Raw genomic sequence first — 17435 nt, forward strand, 5'->3', positions numbered from 1 at the left:
TTATAAATAATTGTAACAGATGCAGCAATATGGCCGGCCTCCAACAAACGAGGCCCCAGATAATTTGGCCGACCCCCTTTGACAGGCCAATTTAATAAAACGCGAACAAAATCTTCCTGCTAATAATTTATCATCCTCTCTCCCAATTGGTTAAACTTAATTACCCTGGCAGTTAACAAGGTCACACCCAGATGCCAAGCGCCACTGTAGTTTTGATAATGCGATCAGGAACCCGAAAGGTGATGACGGTCCTGTTGTATCTTTCATTACTTCTCGACTCGGTGAGAACATGGAGGTGTCGAGGCTGTCAGTCGTCACTAATTACCTCCTCGTCATATTCTTTAGCTTCTCCAGCTGTGAGTGCGGTGCAAACGTGAGAGAGAGACGAGTTTAAAGCTTGACGACGAGTCGGGTTCATTCCAGCTCTGCTGGGATGCTCTGCACCGCGTGCTGTACACCAATCAGTCATGACATTATAACCACCTGCTTAATATTGAGGCCTGGACTCCTCTAGACCTCCGGAGGTGTGTGTGTGGTATCTGGCAACAAGCCATCAGTGGAAGATTCGATAAGTTGTGAGGTGGCGCCTCCATGGATCAGACTGTTTTTTTGGTTTTTTTTTTTCAGCACAGATGTATTGACAAAATCGAATTAAGATCTGGAGAATTTGGAGGCCGAGTAAACACCTTCAGCTCTTTGTCATGCTCTTCAGACTGTTCCTGAACATCATGTGCAGTGTGTCAGGGTGCATTATTCTGCCACTACCGTCAACACCCTCACTATAAAGGGGTGTAACACAATCAGTTCCAGTGTTTAGGTAGGAGGTAGGTGTCAAAGTAACATCCACATGAATGGCAGGAACCGAGGTTTCCCAGAAGAGCATCGTCCAGGGCATCAGACTTTCTCCGCCAGCTCGTCTTCTTCCCACCGTGCGTCCTGACCGGTCTGCAGCTACACAGTCCCAAAAACAACAAACTGTTCGTTTCTCCTATCAGAACCAGCATTCATGTTATCAGCATCATAGATTTCTGGGAGCCCATGACCCTGTCTCCGGTCTTACCGGTTCTCCTTCCTTGGACCACTTTCGGTATGTCCTGACCACTGCAGACAGGGAACGTCCCACAAGAGCAGCAGTCCTGGAGTTGCTCCGACCCAGTCGTCTAGACATTACAGTTTGGCCCAAGTCAAAGCCCACATCTTTAAACCCTTACACTCGCTCACAGATGAGAACTGAGTAGATCCGACTCGGACAGATCAGATTAAAATGAGTCAGGACCAGAACACAACTGACAGGACCACACTGGACCCGCTCAGAACCAAGCGTATTAGAATAGTAATTATATCCCATATTTATAGTATATAAGTATTGTGATAAATAAAATATTTAAATAAGTGTAATAATGTGTTCTTTTGTGTGTTTGTGTTTGTGGCAGGAGTGTGTGGAGGCAGCAGAGAGTCAGGAGTGTGTGTCCCAACCTCCGCCTTCTGAGACTCAAAGCTGTGGAACATGCACACAGCAGGTAGAGAGAGAGAGAGACACACACACACACACACACGCATACACACACAGTCACACTGCTGCACCTGACTCTACTTAACGCATACTTTCATGAATGTGTGTGTGCGTGTGTGTCGTCAGGACACCTCAGATCTTCTTTCACTACAGTAAGAAGTATCTTACTGTAGTGTATCCTGTGATGTTGTGTGTTATCACATGACACACACACACACACATACAGAGGGCCATGAGTGATGAGATAATACAGTATATTGTGTGTGTGTGTTTGAGACACAGACATTATGGTCTGTCACTTTGATTTTTACTGATATCTGACTATCAGGTGATGATGTCATCATCGGACCCAGACACACAGGTGCTACATTAACAATATCCTCCTGTATCAAACTTCCTTTATTCATACCATCACCTTACATCTCTCCCTCTGTGTGTGTGTCTCTCTCTCTCTGTCACTCTCTGTCTCGCTGTCTCTCTCTGTCTCCCAGTGTTCCAGGTCTGTCTCTCCAAGCAGTAGTAGAGCAGCTGAGCAGAAAATCCAGCAGTTGGAGGAGTTACTCACACTCAAGGTGACCATTTATTCATCTGTCTGTCTGTCTCTCCGACACAGGCAGGAAACAGGGAAACGCAAATAAAGTAAGAGCAAGAGACAGAGAAACAGATGAACAGGTGGAGAAAGACTTCAAGACAGAGAGAGACAGACACCGACAGGCAGAAAGACACGTCGACAGTGGTGAGAAGGACAAACGGGCAGACACAGGCAGGCGGGGAGACAGACGAGCCCCAGCAGGCAGAGAGGCAGGCAAACACAGACTGGGAGAGAGCGACACAGGCAGTCAGACAGAAAGACCAACAGACACAGGCAGAAAGACAGATCGACAGTAGAAAGAGAGAGACGAACAGACACAGATTAAGAAAGGCAGACAGACAGACAGGCAGGGGGAAAAGTCAGGTAGACAGACAGTCCAGGGAGACAGACAACCGCAGGCAGGCAGGAAGACAGACAGCCCGGGCAGACACAGACGGGCAGACAGAGAGGCAGACAGGCAGACTTCATTCCCACCAGTAGTAGATGTCACTTTAACACTGTCTGATCCCAAAACAAAGAATCTGTCATGGAGTTTATTAAACCAGTCGTGTGTGTGTGTGTGTGTGTATGTGTGTGTGTGTGTGTGCGTGTGTTTTACTCTGCACAATTGTGGAAGAGTGATTCAGAGCATTTACAGACACTTCACTGACGCACCAGAGACTCGTTTAACTCACACTCTTCTGTTGCCCTTCTGTTTTCTACATGACCTTCCTCTCCACATGCACGCTTTTACACACACACACACACACACACACACACACACACACACACATACACACTTGTTCATCGTCTGTGAAGGCAATGAAACAGCAGGAGAGGCTCTAGTTTGGCGCGAGACGGCTGCAGGAACCATGATCTCCACTAAACGAATCATCTGTATCTCACTGCTGACCTTCACACAATCTCGCGCACACACACACACACACACACACACTTCTGACCTCTCCTGTCCTTTATGCATATCTCTTTAAAAGATCTCAGCATGTTGTTGTTGGTTAATTAATGAATAATAAACGAGTGATTTCGTGTCTAATCTGGAGAGGAACACACCACTCCTGTGCTGTACTGCTGCAGGGAAATAATCAACTTTACCCAGGAACCTCAAAGGCATGTTAGATGTACAGCTTCGAGTGTGACACTGGAGACTCCTTCCACTGATGTCACATGATACTCAGAAATAAACAGAACGAGCAGTTGCTATGGAAACGGCAATGCATTAACATAGACCTGAGCTGCCGTTATAGAGAATTAATCAGCAACAGGATTAATGACTAAAGTGTGTGTGTGTGAGGAGAAAGAGAGCAGTGTCTGAAAGTTGAGTTAGGTTTACCGAGACGACATGCTGTGTGGGTGTGTGTGCGCGTGTGTGTGTATCGATCGTTCCTGAGGACCCTGGGTACTCCATGATGTGGCTAACGCCGTGTCACTCTGACGAGAAACACTCTCTCCTATCAATCCGGCCTGTTCATTAGAGCTCCACAGTGCTGCTCACGCTCCCTCTCCTTCCTGTCTTGTCTTTTTTTTTTTTTTCCTCTTTTCTCTCGTTCCGACGCCTCTGCTGTCCTCTTGTGAATATCTGAGCGGTAAATCCATATTTGTCACACAGGCGGAGGGGCTTGTTCTCTTTGTCCTTGTTAATAATAACAGGGTTCAGGGCGCTGCTTTTCCCGCCCGGCAGGCCTGCCGTGTCATCGCTGCAGTAAACAAACTCTCTCTCTCTCTCTCTCTCTCTCGCGCTCTCTCTTTCTCTCTCTGTTCTCCGTCTGGGTTCTGGCCGCTCATGCAGAAAGCAGATCTGACTTGCCTCTTCGAGCTCTCGCCCTCGCTAAGGTCAGAATAATAGGGCGCTTCTTGTCAGGAAAATCTATATGTTCACCCCTGAAAAGTCTCCTGTAATCTTTACTGGGGATTTTTTTCTTATTCTTTTTTTTCTTTTCTTCTTTTTCCTTCATCCTCGTCAAATAGCCAAGGGTCAATATTTGTAGGCGATTTGAGAAGCGACCCTCATTCCACCCCTTTACCCCTCCTGAATCTGCCCCTATCCACCCTCCCTGCCCCGTGCTTGTCCCCCCCCCCCCGCTACTGAGAGGTTTAAGTGAAAGTAAAGGAGCGGAGTGGAGGAGTGAAGGAGTCAGCCTCTCCCCGTCGACCGGCCGGTGAAATGTCAGGCTGTAATTATGTCTCAGGTGCCAGGTTGGAAACGCTTATCAGTGTCTCTCGCTCTAAAAGTAAAGCGAAGGCGAGAAGAAAGACAAGCGTGAAAAGAGGAGAGAGCTCTTTGTGTTCTTTAAAAAAAAAAAAAAAAAAAAGTCTAAGAAAGTTAAACTGCAGGTTTAGTGAGCAGAACCTTTACACACAGCTTAAACTCTTCACATTATTTTTACCTAATAAAGGCTTCACTGGGTCATAAGTCAAAAGAGAGGACATTATAAAGTATTAGTGTGTGTGTGTGTGTGTGTGTGTGTGTGTGTGTGTGTGTGTGTGTGTTCCAGACAGCAGAGAACGAGGAGTTAAGGCGAGCTCATGCGAAGCGTCATGACCGTCTCCGTCTGATTCAGACCAACTACAGAACGGTGAAGGAGCAACTGAAGGAGGTGGAGGACAAACAGGACCTGTGAGTAAACAGTCTCTCTCTCTCACACACACACCCACACACACACTTTATTGATGTATCAGTTACTTAAGACAGTAACTTACCAAAACAATTCTCCACCACCATTCGCTAACCGCATCTCTGCCCTAATCGTGTCACCATTCCATCTTAGTTGTTGCTTCCTTTACCTCGTCAAACCCAACTGCGCCAATTCTCCAATCACATCACTGTTTTAACCAAATCCATTCTCTAACCGAATCACTCCCCTAACTGAGTTACGGCCCTATTGGAGCCGTTGTAGCTAAGTTGGTATATCATTGTACCATTCCCCTAACCATGTAACCCCTCTTTGTTTCCTGACCCACCCCACCACCATAAGAGTTATTTCTCTAACTGCTACATTGCCCTAACCAAGTTGTATTTTTCTCTAACCACATCACCTCCATAACCTTGTCACCCCCGACTATTCAATTCAATGCAATTAAATTTTATCTGTATAGCGCTTTTAACAATTGTCATTGTCGCAAAGAAGCTTTACACAATCAATATAGTTATTTAAGTTTGTATGGAATGTGAATGTGTATGAATCAACATGGTCAGATGGTCCCTGATGAGCAAGCCGAGGGCGACAGTGGCAAGAAAAATCTCCCTGAGATGGCAATAGGAAGAAACGTTGAGAGAAACCGGACTCAAGAGGGAATTTATCCTTCATCTGGGTGAAACAAAGAGCAGGAATTGATCTGCATTCATACTGTGTGTTAGGTGGCAGGCAGTTCAGCTATAACAGTTGATGTTAATTGATGTTAATATGGAGTCCAGGTAGTTATTGGAGGCTCAGGTAGACTCGTAGGAAATTCCAGTCCTGAACTATCGAGCAACTGCAGCCAAGTCAAGTCCTGCTGTCCTGTCAACATCAGTTGAGGCCAGAACCGTCTTCATGGTAGAGTGAAACCGTCCCCAGACACCGGACGTATCCCAAAGAGACACACGGGGCATCCATGTGACGAGAGCTCCAACCAGAAGTGGGGCACCAGGATTAGTCAGACAGGTCCGGAGGGCAGAGGGAGTCAACTGGCAGCTCAGGAACGACATGTGTAGCTCGACAGAAAGAGAGGAAGAGAGAGAGGGGGAGAGAGAACAAGAGAGGGGAGAGCAGAGGAGGAGAGATAACAGTTAGGTATGGTCGCAGTCACATAGTGTATATGGTGAATGTATATTTAGTGTAGAGTGAAAGCAGGTACTACGGCAGGACTAACTATGACATCATAACTAAAAGGGAGAGCCAGAGAAACACAGACATGTGGGGGAAATGAGGTGTAAAGCAACCATTCATCTCACCATCAACAAACCTTAGTGATCAATGAGAGTGAGGAAGACAGCATCGAAACATACCAGTTCACTATAATATTCTTCGTCCAAGAGTCCCCCAAATCTGCTCCTTTACCTAAGGCTAATCTATTTACAAAAATGCTAAATTAAATAAATGGACTTTTATAAATGCTAGTCCATAACCTTGGGGTTTGTAAGAAAAAGCTCTGGCCCAGCTGTAGTTTTTATAATATGCGGTACTGACAAGCAGCCTGCATCCTTTGATCTAAGTAGGCGTGGCGGATCGTAAGACACTAGCAGTTCACTCAGATACTGCGGCACAAGACTTTTTAATGCTTTATATGTCAAAAGTAGTATTTTAAAATCAATGCGAAATTTCACAGGAAGCCAATGAACTGAAGATAAGATAGGGGTGATGTGCTCGTATCTTCTGGTTCTAGTGAGGACTCTCGCTGCTGCATTGTGGACTAGCTGAAGCTTGTTTATACACCTAGTTAAGCAACCAGACAATAAGGTGTTACAATCGTCCAACCTAGAGGTGATAAAAGCATGAACAAGTTTTTCTGCATTGAGTGACAATAAATTCTTTAACTTGGCAATATTTCCCAGGTTAAAGAACGCTATCCTGGTGGTATTGTCTTCATAAGCTTTAAATGAAAAACTAGAATCTATAATCACACCGAGGTGTCTTACTGTTGCACTAGAAAGAACAGAAAGGCCATCTAAAGTTACAGTGGGATCTAAAATCTTGCTTTTAGCTTCATGTGGTCTTATGAATAGAACTTCTGTCTTATCAGGATTAAGCAGAAGGAAGTTATTTAGCATCCAGTTTCTTTTATACTTTATGCATTGCTCAACTTTAGCAAGCTGGTTTTTCTGAGACATATAACTGTGTGTCGTCAGCATAACAATGAAGACTAATACCATGCTTACGGATTATGTTGCCCAAAGGAAGCATGTAAAGGGGGATAAAAGCAGCGGGCCTAAAACTAACCCCTGTGAAACACCAAACTCCACCAGAGAACATGCAGAATAATCACCATTTAATTTTATTTACATACTGATAACGATCAGTCAAATAGGATCTGAGCCAGGAGGGGGCTGTTACCTTAATTCCTACTACATTTTCTAATCTGTAAAGAAAAATACTATAATCAATGGTGTCAAAAGCTGCACTGATTGAGAATTACAAGCATAGTTACACAACCCTAATCAGAGGCCAATAGGAGGTCATTTAACGACTGATACACTTCATGTATGCTATTTCTATGTAGATATGAGCATAGCTGCTTTGCTACTATCTTTTCCAGAATCTTAGAGATAAACGGGAGGTTTGATATCGGCCTGTAATTGGACAGCTGACAGGGGTCGAGGTCAGACTTCTTAATTATCGGTTTAATAACTGCTAATTTAAAAGATTTTGGAACATTTTCGAGTGAAGAATTTTTTAAACAGGAGTTCTGTTTTTTCTGGCAGTATCTGTTTGAGAAAATGTGTCGGTATAGGATCTAGTATACATGTTGATAAATTTGCAGAAGAGATGAGGGAAATTAGTTCATTCTCTTCAAGGGGAGTAAAGTATTCTAGGTTCCGATCTGACATGGTTAGTTTAACATCTGTATCAGTTACATTGTCCGGTTTCAAAGCCTCAATTTTATGCCTGATATTTACAACTTCCTCACTACTGCACAATGTCCTCACTACTGCACAATGTTGTTGTGGAGATTTCTGCAGTGGTCTTATTTCTGGTTAATTTGGCTACGGTATTTAATAAAAATCTAGGATTATTTTTGTTGTTTTTTTATAAGAGTGGAGAGATATGTTGATTTAGCTACACTAAGAGCTTTTCTATAGTTCAGGATGCTCTCGTTCCATGCTTTTTAAAATACTAACAATTTAGTTTGACTAAGTTTTTGTTTCCTTACCTGCATAACGCTAACCGTGTCGATTCTCTTACCGCCCTAACCGATTCGTCCCTTAACCACATTACGGCTCTAACTACATAAATTCCCTAACCAAGTCCCTGTTTCCCGAACTGTCACTTCACTTAACTGTGTCACCGGCTAACGGTGTTGTTGTTTCCCTAACAGCTTCACCACCCTAACCGCATTACTCCCCTGATCCTTTCACCCCCCAAACGGAGTTGTTGTTGTTTCACTTAATGTTTCACTGCTCTAATCAGGTAACTTTTTCCTCCCTAGTTGTTGTTTCCACTGTCACACCGCCTCACCACAGTAACTGTGTCACTTCCATGACCAATACGTTTCTCAAAATGTGTCAGTGAACAAGCCGTCGATTCTCAAACTTTGTCAGTGCCTCTCTCTGTCTCTCTCTCTTTCTCTCTAAGCTCTCTGTCTCTCTCTCTCTCTCTGTGTCTCTGTCTCTCTCTCTCTCTCTCTCTCTCTCTCTCTCTCTGTGCTCTCTCTGTCTCTGTTCTCTCGGAGGTGTTTAAACGGAGCTAATAGAAGCGTGTGTTGAGTTTCCGTGTGGGCTGCGAGTTCTGACCTCGTCGACTCGACTCTCTCTGGGTTAATTAAAGCAAACAGCCATGCAACGTGAACCCGTGTGAAAGAAGTGTGAATTTGTGTGTGCGTGCGTGCACGCCAGCGATTGCGTTAGACGGAAAGGAAAGCAAAAGATTGCGATAACATGATCAGGCTATATTTTTATTACAATTATTTAAGATGATAACTAGAGACGCATCTATACCAGTCAAAACGTTGATTTTTGAATAAATATCATTCAGTCTGAACAATATTCAGCCAATAAAGCGATAATTTATCATATAATACTTTTCTGAGCTATCATGGCTGTCATTAATTGTATTTAATAAAGAATTCATTACTGAAGAATTAATTTATTCAGATGTAGTAATACGAGTTTCATGATTATCAGCTAAAAGACAGGAAATATTTAAAGAAGGCAATGACAAAAAAAATCTATATTGTAAGGAAGTGGATTTTAAGGATGTTTAATAAGTTTCTGCTGTAGTGTTTGCTGTGTGTTTAATAAACTCATTGACTCCATCAGCATCAGAGTGTGTGCTGTTATCAGGAAACATGCTTTAATTGTGAAGTGGGCGGAGCTTGACATTGTAATGCGGTATAATTATCATCAGTACAGTTCAGTAACAAAGATGCAGCTCCACAAAATCGGGAAACGTCAGGTATTGTGTAGTAGTCAGGTATCGTGCTTAAATAGACATTTAAGAAAAAGTGTCTGGTTTAGATTTTAATTATTTATTTTTAATTAAAATAAATATTTAAATGTAAGGTCTACGTCATTAAAAAGGTAAAATTTTTCACAAATAAAACTTCTTACTATACAGATTATTATAAATTTTTCTTGCCTCAAGCGACAGTGTGAATAAATCCCATATAAGTTAAGCATTGCTAATGTTTGACCTCTAGAGGTCAATGTTTTATGCCCACGTGATTAATTTGCGCTAGTGTTTGTAAATGTAACGTTGAGCTAAACGGCAGCTCATGTAAAAAGTGTTGGGTTGAAAGCTTGGAGAAAAACAGATTTTGTAAAATGAATCTAAAAAATAAACCCCGGGCTGGTTTTAGCTTCTGTCACTGCGTCTAACGGAACCTCACAATCATGTTCTGTGGTGGCTTTTTTTCGGGGGTAAATAATAAATAAATAAATATTAGTCAAAGAAAGTGCTTGAAAATTTATCTTACTGATTTATTATTATTTTTTTTTCACTTTATTTGTACGCAGGTATACATACTTGAAGAGTGTGTAAGGCTGCAAGTGAAGAACAGGCCAACGTTTATTAAGCTTCTAAAGCTAAATGTTTTTTTTTTTTTTTCATGTGTGTGTGTGTGGCTCGTTTAAATAAAAGAGAAAAATAATCAGGTTGTACCGACTGCAGGTAAATATCTCGCATGCTGAAGATGTGTGCAGTTTCAGAGGTAAAGCTGTACACAAAGGAGTAATAAACATAAACAACTTGAGTGTGAACATGACGCACACTTTACAGCCTGAGGGAAACATCAAAACGATCTCACGTTTACACGTTAAACATTAGTGTGTGTGTTTTTTTCGTGAGAATGTGGTAATTAGTTTAAAGTCCAGCACTATTTTATTTGGCTTAATTTCCTGCTTAATGCAGTTCTGGAATGTAGCTCAATTCTGACACTGCTGGACCTGTCACACATCCAGTGATGTTTAGCTGCAGTTTTATTATAAAAGTACAATAAATAAGATCGATACCTTTGCTAATTTTAAGTATTTGTTTTTAGAAAGAAGCGAAACAATCTGCCAGAAAAACAGAGGAGCCTAAGCTTCTAAAATATTCAGTCTGGTTCAGAATAACAATAATGATCCTCAGTCTGTTTCACTGTAATCTTATAATGAGGAATATTCAGTTTAATCAGAAATCAATTTAACCAGAATTAAGAGTTTTTCACTCACTGAGATGCTTTTTTTGTGAGCAATTGCTTTACAGATGAAATGAATATAAAGATTAAAATTTAATTTAATTAAATACGAAAAATAAAAATAAATATTAAGAATTTATATAAAATTCAGGTCAAATTTACTGCCGCATGGGTGAAGCTATAATGTGGGTGGAGCTGCGATGTGGTTGCAGCTGGAGGATGGGTGGGGCTTTATTGTGGGCGGGGCTGGAGCATTGGGTTTAGCTATACCGTGGGCAAAGCTGTAAAGTTCAATTCAGTTCAATTTTATTTGTATAGCGCTTTTAACAATTGTCATTGTCGCAAAGCAGCTTTACACATTCAAAGGGATGAATCAAAATGATTAGATTGTCCCTGATGAGCAAGCCAAGGATGACAGCGACAGTGGCAGGGAAAAACTCGCTGAGATGGAAGTAGGGAGGAACCAGACTCAACAGGGAACCCATTCTCGTTTAGGTGATAACGGATAGCAGATGTCATACTGTGTGTTAGGAGGCTGGAGGTTTAATTTAACAATTGATGTCTTTAAGTTAATATGGAGTCCAGGTAATTATTAGAGGGTCAGTTAGACTAGAAAACTCCTGCAGTGGTGCTGGTGTGGGTTTTTGCATGGAGGTTCGTGGGTCTGCGGCTGACGGTTGTGTCTCAGCGTTCCCTCGGCCCATAGAGAGCGGTGCTGGCGTGTTTGGAAGACAATAGGAAATGAAGAAGCTGTGCTAAATGCAGAGAAATCAGTTCTAACAAGCCAGGGGGGAACACGTCAGCTCTTATGGCTTTTTGGGGCTTGTTAAGAAGCCCCCAGCCGCCGCCCCCACTTCCTGCCCCGTTCCTCCACTTACACTCTCTCATAAAACAGCTCAGTGGGTGGCAGGGGGTTGATGATGGGGATTGGGTTAAGGTGGGTTAACACACACACACACACACACACACGCACACGCACACCTTTTTTCTTGTATAGAGTGAAAATTGGTCAACGTTTCTTAAAGCTTTGACCTTTCCCTGCTCAACTGATCGACCGCACAAACTCGAACGCCTCGGCAAATGAATTTATTAGCTATCACGGCTAAGTGGATTAGCCTTTCTAACTAAGCGAATTACACACCTGCTGGCTGAGAGGTGCTCCTCAGGAGGGGTCTGGCTCGCTACGCCGTTATTGACGAGGAACGAAAGCGCTAGCTCTCTCTGCTGCCCGCTAGCGCCTTATTAAAATGCAAACGGCCTCGCAGTTGAGCCCTGAGGAACTCCCCGTCATTTACTATTAGCACCAGGCTACAGCGATCCTGTTAGAAGTGCGCGCACACACACACGCACACATCCTAAAGCCTAAAGTTTATATATGCGAGTTAGCGTAAATCAGAGCAGGGGCAATGGGATGTGTAAATAAAATTAAAGTTTATTAAAATGTCCAAACGCTGATCAAAGATCTGCTCATAAACTCACTGCAATCAGTGCAAGTCTTTCCTGAAGGATCAGAGCTTTACACTAGTTCTGGTCTATAATGAAGTGAAAAGTGCTGGGGGAGGCATCCCCCCCCCATATATGCCCCCCGCCCCCACCCCCCCTCACTCTCTGTTCTCTTCCTCTCGGGGAGAACAGCCGCAGCTCTCCTCACAATGGGACGTGCTTGTTAAGCTCTTGTCGGATTTTCTTTTTTTTTCTTTTCCCCTTTCTCTTTTTTTTTGGGGGGGGAGAGTGTATTTTCACACGGTGTGCTGCTGCCCCACAGCGCTGTCTCCCCCAACACGAGAAATGCGGACAAGAAGCAGATCGCTGTAGGATGCTGGATATCGGGAGTGTCTGGTGCAGGCCGCGCTAACGTTCATCTTCTCTCATATTCAATAAGTAAATGTTAGCCAAAATGTTATCCAGTGGGTGCTGCTGCATTGTAAAGGAATAGTTAGCGTTTATTCTGCACTGTTCATCTGGATATTAACACAGCTCGACCATGTTTGTCACAAGTGTGCTCAAGTCTGAGCTGTTGTGGAGGTGTAATGTTTTGGGATTTAACCCATGACACTTCTGGTCATTAGATAAAAAAAAAACAAAAAAAACACTAAACCCCTGAATAACACTAATAATAAATATTTTTTAATAAAAATGTTTTTTTTTTTCTTTCTTCATTGGTCTTCAAATTGTCAAATTTTTATTACATACTTTTTATTGTTCATTAGTTTATGACATAATTTTTGGAAAAGTGCAGTATAAAAAATAAATAATATACACTGAGACTCCTCGTTACACTTACTCTCATTGGATTATAAATTTTATAAAATATGAAAAATAAATAAATATAAATAACATAAAATTAAGGCATGCTTTTAGGCAAAGTAATATAATTTTCTTTTCTTGGATTCAAGTAATACGGAATATAACTATAAATATAGAGAAATAATGTACATTACAAAAATCACTCTTTTTCCCTAAAGAAGCTTAAACACAGTCCTCAAATTTAATTGAAATGTGTGTGTGTTTTTTTTTTTTATCAGGGCTGCACTATTTGATTATTCATGTGTAACTATTAAATTTATAATTTTGTTTTCAACTGTATTTATCTACTCAGCACATACCTGCACATATGATCTCACTAGGAGGATTTTCCCCAATATTTATTTATCCACTTATTTCTCCAAAATAATTTCCAAAAAATAAGACAAATACTTAAATTATTGACAAACTGTTAATAACACTGTATACAGTAAATAGGAGAATAGGAGAATTTACATGTGTATCACATTCGAATTGACTTGAGATTTCAAACACCTGATAAATGGTGGAGCGTTTCATGGAAGAAGGACAAATTATCTAATTATGTCAGCAGGTGTTGAAATTCCTGCTTCAAATTCTATAAACCACTGTGGTTAGGTGGCGCAACACCATGCAGAAATGTAGTGAAGTTAAAGAACAGATATTTGCTTCACATTATAATGTGATTTTGGTGTTTATGTAATTAATCATGGAGCAATGGCTTTATTTATAAAACGGTTTTATAAGTTTTTTAATATTGGGCAAGTAACTTTTACAGTTTAGTTTTTTTTTGTTGTTGTGTTAACGATGGTTTATGAATCCCATATGAAGTTATAATAAAGACATGTAGGTGTGTTTAAGCATTCCTGTAGAATTTTAGTCACTTCACGTTTAGAGTTTAACAGATCCGAGCATTAATTAGGAATAAAATTAGCATGATTTTTGTTTCAGATATTTACAGTTCACTCATATTGTTTCAAGGCGAAAAAATGAATGAAATTCAAGAACAGGAATTTTTTGTTTGGATAATTTATTATTATTATTATTATGGTTATTTTATTATTATTTTAAGAAATTCAGGACCGAGGTTATTAAATTTGTTAACTGTATTGATGTGGGAGTTTTTTCCATCATATTCGCAAGCAAGAACAATAACAACAACAACAGAATCATAGTAACATCGTAGTGACTGAACACAAACAAACACATTGTAACTAATGCCAGACCCAACATGGAACAGGACTAAATGTAAAAAAATATTAAACATTAGCAGTTTATCATTTTTTGGCGTAACAAATAATGTAATGAAGCCTGTTAATAGATTTGGAAGATAACTTTCTGGAGTTAAAGTTCTTGCAACTTTCTTTTTTTAAACAGATAAGTTATTAATATGCTATTTATGTGAGAAGTTTTATAACAAAATATTAAAAAAAAACATCAATGTGTAAACTTGCAGCTTCACTTTAACCTTATCGAGGGTCAAATCATTATGGCTCAATATATTCAAATCATCTCAAGGTATAAACACTTTTACAGTAGCATGTGAGGAGAGGAGTGCACACAAAGGTCACACACTTTCAACATAATTGATTAATTCTCTATAAGAGCCGCTCTGACAATCACGCAGGTTTATATTCATGCGGATCATTTACAGGGACGTGGACAGCGCACGCTGCAGTCTAATGCTTGATCTGTAGCATTTCACTACATTTCGTACTGTGTATGACTGTGTATATGACAAATAAAATTTGAATTTGATTTGAGATTAAAGGAGTCTCCAGCGTGAGCGCTGTGTAACAGTCAGGGGTTAGGGTATCGGGAGAGAGGACGGGGGAAAAGAGGCGGATAAAGGGACAACAAACGTAAACGAATAAAAAGACTGACGTCACCCTTCAGTTAAATAGTAAAGTGTAACTGTGGTGTAAGAGGAATAAAACACTAAGAGGAAAATGATCAGCTTCAGGGTAATTACAGTGACTCCGCCTCATTACACTCTATATGTCTCGTCTGTATTCTTACACACACACTGTGTATACACAGAATACATAGAAAGAGACAGAGATGTATGTGCTGGAGCATTTTTGGACACGTGTGTTTGTGTGTGTGTGTGTGTGTGTTGGGGTAACACTGTGGCGAAGCATTAAGAATTTATAAGTCGAGGTACGGTGATGAGACTGACCTCGTTTGTGTTCGGACATTTGCATGGCCCACAGGAAACTTACTCCTGCAGGCCACTGTGGGCTGCCTTCAGCTCAGACGAGTGTGTGTGTGTGTGTGTGTGTGTGTGTGTGTGTGTGTGTGTGTCAGAGTCAAGGCCACTGATTTGAATACTGGCAAACACACAAACACTCGGGTCCAAAAGTGCCTGTCCAACACCTCCCCTGTGTTTACACTGCGCCAGGAGCTGTCAGGCCGGGCATGGAATTCGTGTGTGTGTGTGTGCGCGCGTGAGAGAGAGTGAGAGGGAGAGAGTCACAGTGAGTACATGTGTGGACTTTAAAAACAGGGGAGAACACAGACATCTGTTAGCCCTCATTTAAGGACATGCTTTTTTAAATAATAAAAAGGGGGAAGTGGCCAGTGTGTTATACAGATCAGATTAGATTAGACGATATATAATGAGTGTAGTGTGTGTAGGGATGTAGCAGATGTGTCAGTATAATATAGGACGTAAACAGGTCAGAGTGTGATGTGTGCATGTGCATCAGGATAAGCAGTTTAATTTAAGATATGATACGCGACTGGTATGTATGTATGTATGTATGTATGTGTGTGCGTGTGCGTGTGCGTCCTGTGATGGCACCCTGTCCGCTTCTACCCTGTCTCGTGCCCCGAGGCCACTGGGATAGGATCCAGGCATCCTGCAGTCTGTACAGGATAGGGATGAGAGAGAGTGAGGGAGTGTGAGAGAGTAAAATGCTTCTTGATGGAGTTATGACTGGACAAACTCCATGTCCAGTCTACTGAAACTACTGCAACTTAAAAACACATTTAATACTGAAAACCTAACCTCCTGAACATTACAGCCTAGCCTAGCTACATTAGCTCAGAACATCTGGGGGGAAAATAAAATCCAAAATTTGAAGGTTGGAAAAATCACAACGTCAGAAATTTGTAAAGTCTAAAGAACAAAATTAAAAAGTCGTAAATTTGTAAATAAATAAATAATTTGAAACTTAAAAATAAATGTTGCAACTAGCAATGTAAAAAAAAAATGTAATTAATTAAAACACTTAATAAAGCAACAAAAAATTTAAACTTAGTGAAAAAAAGAAAACTTGTGTAATTGTGTGAGTATTTTTCTGTAGTTGTTGTTTTGGTTACAGTTAGTATGAAAGTTCAGTTATTTGTACACACACATGCACGCAGTAATATGGCCGAGTTACAGAAAGTCCTGTAGAAACTCTTCAGTGAGAATGTCAATCCTGTACGTCAGGGGTGTAACTGATTGGGTCCAGTGTCCGAGTCTCAGATCGGATCATTTTACAGATCATAAGACCAGTCTAATTTTGCTTTGCGTTTTCATTATCTCACAGGTTTTGAAGCGTGGAACTTTCACCTGCGGTCTGAATTTAAAAAAGTCTCTGTAGTTTAATTAAAAAATTAAAGGCAATAAAATATTTAATATGCAACTGTTACGTTAACATGCAGTAAAACTATAACAGTATGAGCTCTAGTGCGAATTTTCTTCGGGCTGTGTTTTATTGAGTTGGGCGGAGTTTCAGCACAAAAAAGTTTCGAAAAGAGTTTTGTCAGAGTGATCTTCTGCTTGTGGGAAGAAATAAACAGATTGGAAAATATGTATTGTATGCATCAATACCACACTGTTACACCATTAACTTATATAACAGCGTGGTACGTTTATAAATAAATTACATTCTGCTTTAAACTTCAGAGCGGATGTGGAGATTAGGGTGTACATACTTTTAGTCATGTAGTGTATATTTGTCATTTTAATACCATGTAATAATAACATTAAGTACTGGTCTCTGTGTGTGTGTGTGTGTGTGTGTGTGTGTGTGTGTGTGTGTGTGTAGGCCAAAAGGCAGGACAAGGCGAGCTGAGGCGTGGGAGCTCCGTCAGGAGAACAGCGATGCCGTTTGGAACGAGTTAGCCTTCTTTAAACGCGAGAACAAGAAGCTTCTTACTGAGAAGTAAGTGTGTGTGTTTGTGTGTGTGTGTGTGTGTGTGAAAGAGAAAAAAAGAGATTAAATAATGTAACTATGTGTTATAAATGGTGTGAGAGTGATGTTTCTATTTTTAATTGTTGCTCACTTTACTTAATTGTCTCAGTGTGTATTTGCAGTTGTATGTGTGTGTGTTCTGCTGTCACCAGCAGTGTTTATGCTTTTTTTTTTCTCCTGGTCTCCTGTTGTAAGTGTTAAAGTTTGACACACACACCGACACACACACACTTCATTATCAGCTCCATTCTCCTCCCACACACCGTCATTAGTGTCTCAATCCTACACCAGTGCTGCTTCCAAACTCACACATAAAGAAAAATTACATTATCTAGTCTCAAACTGTGTGTGTGTGTGTGTGTGTGTGTGTGTGTGTGTGTGTGAAGAGGCTGAGTGTTTCTGGCCCACGTTAATGATTAATGGTGATTTCAGGTGCTAATGATTAAGGGTTATCCCTTGCCAGCGACTGCACCTCTGTCTTCATGATCTGCCCTCTAGCAGGGGCAAACAAACATTAACAGATCACAGCCGTTTGTGTTGCATGAAAACACCA

The 17435-nt window shown here is 41.1% G+C and overlaps 1 protein-coding gene across 1 annotated transcript in view; it reads left to right on the forward strand.

Moving 5' to 3' along the window:
* The window catches only part of cntln (centlein, centrosomal protein), a 77589-nt gene that overhangs the window by 26472 nt on the left and 33682 nt on the right, over window positions 1-17435 (forward strand). Inside the window, exons 12-15 of the mRNA XM_053502839.1 lie at window positions 1434-1520; window positions 2005-2085; window positions 4598-4719; window positions 16736-16852. Coding sequence (XP_053358814.1) covers window positions 1434-1520; window positions 2005-2085; window positions 4598-4719; window positions 16736-16852 — 407 coding nt within the window. The remainder of the gene's footprint in view (window positions 1-1433; window positions 1521-2004; window positions 2086-4597; window positions 4720-16735; window positions 16853-17435) is intronic.

This window comes from Clarias gariepinus, chromosome 8 (assembly GCF_024256425.1).
Source record: "Clarias gariepinus isolate MV-2021 ecotype Netherlands chromosome 8, CGAR_prim_01v2, whole genome shotgun sequence".
In the NCBI taxonomy this organism is placed as follows: Eukaryota; Metazoa; Chordata; class Actinopteri; order Siluriformes; family Clariidae; genus Clarias; species Clarias gariepinus.